A 3,873-nucleotide genomic window follows, 5' to 3' on the forward strand; every position below is an offset into this window, starting at 1 on the left:
CCCCCCAATGTGGCTTCCTCAGCTTCCCTTGGACCACCGGCAAAGGTGGAGGGCTTGCTGCTTTGTTTAATGTGCTTTTCACTGTTGGGAGATTCCGTTTGACAGCTGATCCACCTTTGAGCGGCAGCTGTGTAAGACACATTTTCCAATGACTGTGTTACGTGCGATAGTGTATCGACCTCTAAAGTTTAATAAGGATTTTAACTGGAGTGGACCAGGACTTTGCAGACTTTGTGGCTGGGATTGCGTTGAAATATGATCGCTTTTTAAGCGTTGGGGATTTTAATAAACATGTGTGCTGCGAATCCAGACCTATGGCTAAGGATTTTTTTTAATCCTATTGATTTTTAATCTCACAGAGTTTGTCACTGGCTCAGCACACAAAAAACTACATACTTTGGACCTCATGCTGTCTTGTGGTTTAGGTGTTGCCATTAAAGAAATATGCAACACATGTATTTCAGATCATCTGCCCGTCTTATTTACTGTGGTTGTGCCCTGTTTGGACGTTTCTACTGTTGCTCCCCAATGTTGTGTGCGTGCAATTAACCCTTCAGACTTAGTCAGTTCAATCTCAAAGATTGTAATCTTAATGTTGAGGAACTCACTAACCTCTTTGCCTTTACTTGTACTGTGATATTGGACTCTGTTGCTCCACTGAGGAAGAAACGCACTAAAGTACTTACAGAACCGTGGCTGAATGATACTACCTCTGCTCTCAAACAAGCCTGCAGAAAAGCTAAGAGAAAGTGTGAATAGAATAAACTCCAAGTGTCATTTAAAATTTAACAGGACACATTACATAAATACCAGGTCACTAAAAACTATTTTGTATCTCACTTGGTTGTTAGTAACACCCAGAAGCCTCAGGTTCTTTTTAAAGTGATTAACTCTATAATCATCCCTTGTTGAACAGAGGCATTGGACTTGGGGGAAAAAGGAAAATTAGTACTCGGTATCAGACCATCTCTAGTTAAGGCAGCGCTTTTCTTTCTCAACATTTTTGGATCTGGGCTGGACTGGATCTTTTAGTTCAGACTAGGGCTAGTTACCGAATTTAATAATCTTAGGCACCGACCAATTTTCCTCTAAAGTATCAAGTATTGAAAAATGCCTTTTCATTCAATTCCCGATTTCAATACCTAAGGAGTAAATTTCATTAGTGAGCCAATGTGCATCCAGAGACAGGTTGACATAGTAGGATCTTTAAAATTTTGTAATTTCAAGTTTAGGAAACCGTATCAAAGTCGCGATATCGTTATCCGTACCGGTATCGGAATTCTTTTTAACGATACCCAGCCCTAGTTAGGACTGACCTGTTCATTTAGAAGCAACTGGATCCCATGCTTTAAGATGTTAAGTGAATATGGCCTCTGATGTTTGTGTTTTGTGTATCTGCTGTATTGCTCCCAGACAAAAGAGTGACTCAATTTGTTTTTTTCTCCAACTTTCATCAGTCAGGATATGTCTGTAAGGATGGAAATGGATATCAATGGAGTGTCAAGGGCACACGTCTCTATTCTTCCTGCAGCTGAGATCAAAGCCGCATTAAAACCAGAAGCAGAAAGACCTCGCTGTGCCAGCACTCCATGTTCACCTATCAGAGGTACTGTTGCAGGATACCAGATCCTCCACATGGACTCACACTATCTGGTGGGTTTCACCACTGGGGAGGAGCTGCTCAAACTGGCCCATCAGTGGTCAGAAGGCACTCCGGAGAAGGGTTCTGTATCAGAAGCTGTGTCAAGCTCCATCCAGAGCACTGTCCCAAAGTCTGTGGACTTGGGCATCCACCGTTCTTCAAGAATCTGCAAAGGCAAAAGTCGCTACTACCAACCCTACGACATTCCTACTGCCAATGGGCGGAGACGGAGGCGTATGCCCAGCTCGAGCGACACCTTTCTCAGGTCCCTGGCCCACGGGGAGCCTGGGAAGGGACTTCATGCAACACTACCCCTATGTCTGCTGAAAGGGAAGAGGGCCCAGTCCAAGTCTCTGGACTACCTTAATCTGGACAAAATAAGCATCAAAGAGTCATCGGACACTGAGGTGTTACAGTATCAACTGCAGCACCTTACCCTGCGGGGGGAGCGCATGTTTTCCAGAAACAAGACTTGAAAGCACAGTGGGAGGCCCTTTTTAGGCATCTTTCACCTGTTTGGGGATTTAGGTGCTATTTCCAGCTTGGTTTCTTTCTATTCATAGTACAAACTGTTCTTTAAGAAGGCAGTCCGATTATCTTGTAATACTATTAACTGGGGGTTTTACCTTGTACTGTACACATAACATGAAGAAAATCTTTAAATCACTCCTCACATTGTAAGAGGTTGTTGAGGTTAAATAATGTGAATAATATAAACTTAGCAATAACTGGTAAACCTATTTATTGACAGTGTTGTGTGTTTTTACTGTTCAACAACACACTAATATTATCAGTTTACAGCTGATAAAAGCACATATCCCTTACTGTATCACCTTTTAAAATTCACCATTGCTATATGTCCAATAATAGTTGATCTTTGAGGAGTTGTGTTAGTGAAAGTTGTGTGATTTTTTTTTTTCTTCTTCAGATTATGGCGCTGCATATAACTGTCAAATTAGCATTTTATATACCTAATAATAGTACTTAAATGTATTTTTTACTATTGCAATGTCAAAAATACATGCTAAAATTTCGGCTAAGTGGCCTTCATAAGAGCATGAAGGGAAATGGAAGTCATGTTTTTTTGTCTACAGGAGTTGGCGGGCAATTGGCTTAAAGGCTCACGTAGTAATTAACTTCCTAAGTTCCAATATACATCTTTATTGACAATATGACAAGGACTAATAACAGAGGAAATGGCAGTTCCCTGAATTTGTAACTCCTCGACCCCCAGCTCCCCAATGTTCCAGCTTGTGATTATTCTCAGCGCGCCATTTTGAAGGACATACCAATTCCTAAAATGCATATCAATGAGTGAGGAGGCTCCCTGGAGGAACTATAATTGAGGATACACCAATGTATTATTTGGAAGTCTTTTCACTTGTGCTATGTAAACAAAGAGGCGCAAGAGAAAGGGAGAGAGTAAATACTGTAGATATAGGAATAAGAATGTTAAGATGTTGCACCTTTTTATTTGTTGTATTTAACATACACAAACATATATTTAGGATGTCTGTATGAAAAGAATTATACAAATAGAAGCAGTATTATAGAGCCTATACAAACGCACTCCATTGTTGATGCATGAATCGGCTCTTTAATCCAAATCTGTGTGTAGGCTTGAAATTATAAACCATTTACCCACCTGAACAAATTATTTTTTCCAATTTAGAGACCCACATGGACATTTTACTGCAGTTCACGACAATCCCTTTAGTCTGCATTGCTTTTTAAATGGTGTATTGTATTACTGTACAAGTGTTTTCTTTAAAGATTAGAGAGGCTGCTTGTAAAAGTTTCCATGGGCGCGGTAATGTCACTGCAGCTGACTACGTCTGACATTTTAGCAGCTAACTAACTTTAGTTATAAACTTGACAGAGGAAACCGAACTAAACCTCAGGCTTCTAAAATAGTCACTATGAAGTTAAGCTGCTGTTTCTTGAGCTGTCCAACAGCAGCTCTGTTCACATTTTAGATCAGCGTTTATAATATTTTCTCTGTTATTGATTATAACACCAACCCACTAACAATCAAAACTCTAATTTGGATGATCTAAATGGCCCAATCTGTGGATTAACCACAGGCAGGGTCCAAAATCAACAAAAATACACTTTGCTGCTGATAGTAGTCAAGAAGGATCGTTGTCATTACTTGCTGAATGGAAAAAAATATGATGGCTAGTAATGAGAAGATACTGCTGTTGTCAGCTCTTGGGCTTCTTCTTGTGGAA

At 40.2% G+C, this 3,873-nt stretch overlaps 1 protein-coding gene across 1 annotated transcript in view; it reads left to right on the forward strand.

Moving 5' to 3' along the window:
- macir (macrophage immunometabolism regulator) overlaps positions 1-3,873 on the forward strand; it is a 10,325-nt gene extending 6,452 nt beyond the window's left edge. Inside the window, exon 2 of the mRNA XM_034895546.1 lies at positions 1,458-3,873. Within this exon, the coding sequence (XP_034751437.1) occupies positions 1,465-2,118 (654 nt within the window). The 5' untranslated portion in view covers positions 1,458-1,464 and the 3' untranslated portion in view covers positions 2,119-3,873. The remainder of the gene's footprint in view (positions 1-1,457) is intronic.

The sequence above is a fragment of the Etheostoma cragini genome, chromosome 16 (assembly GCF_013103735.1).
Source record: "Etheostoma cragini isolate CJK2018 chromosome 16, CSU_Ecrag_1.0, whole genome shotgun sequence".
NCBI classification, from domain to species: domain Eukaryota; kingdom Metazoa; phylum Chordata; class Actinopteri; order Perciformes; family Percidae; genus Etheostoma; species Etheostoma cragini.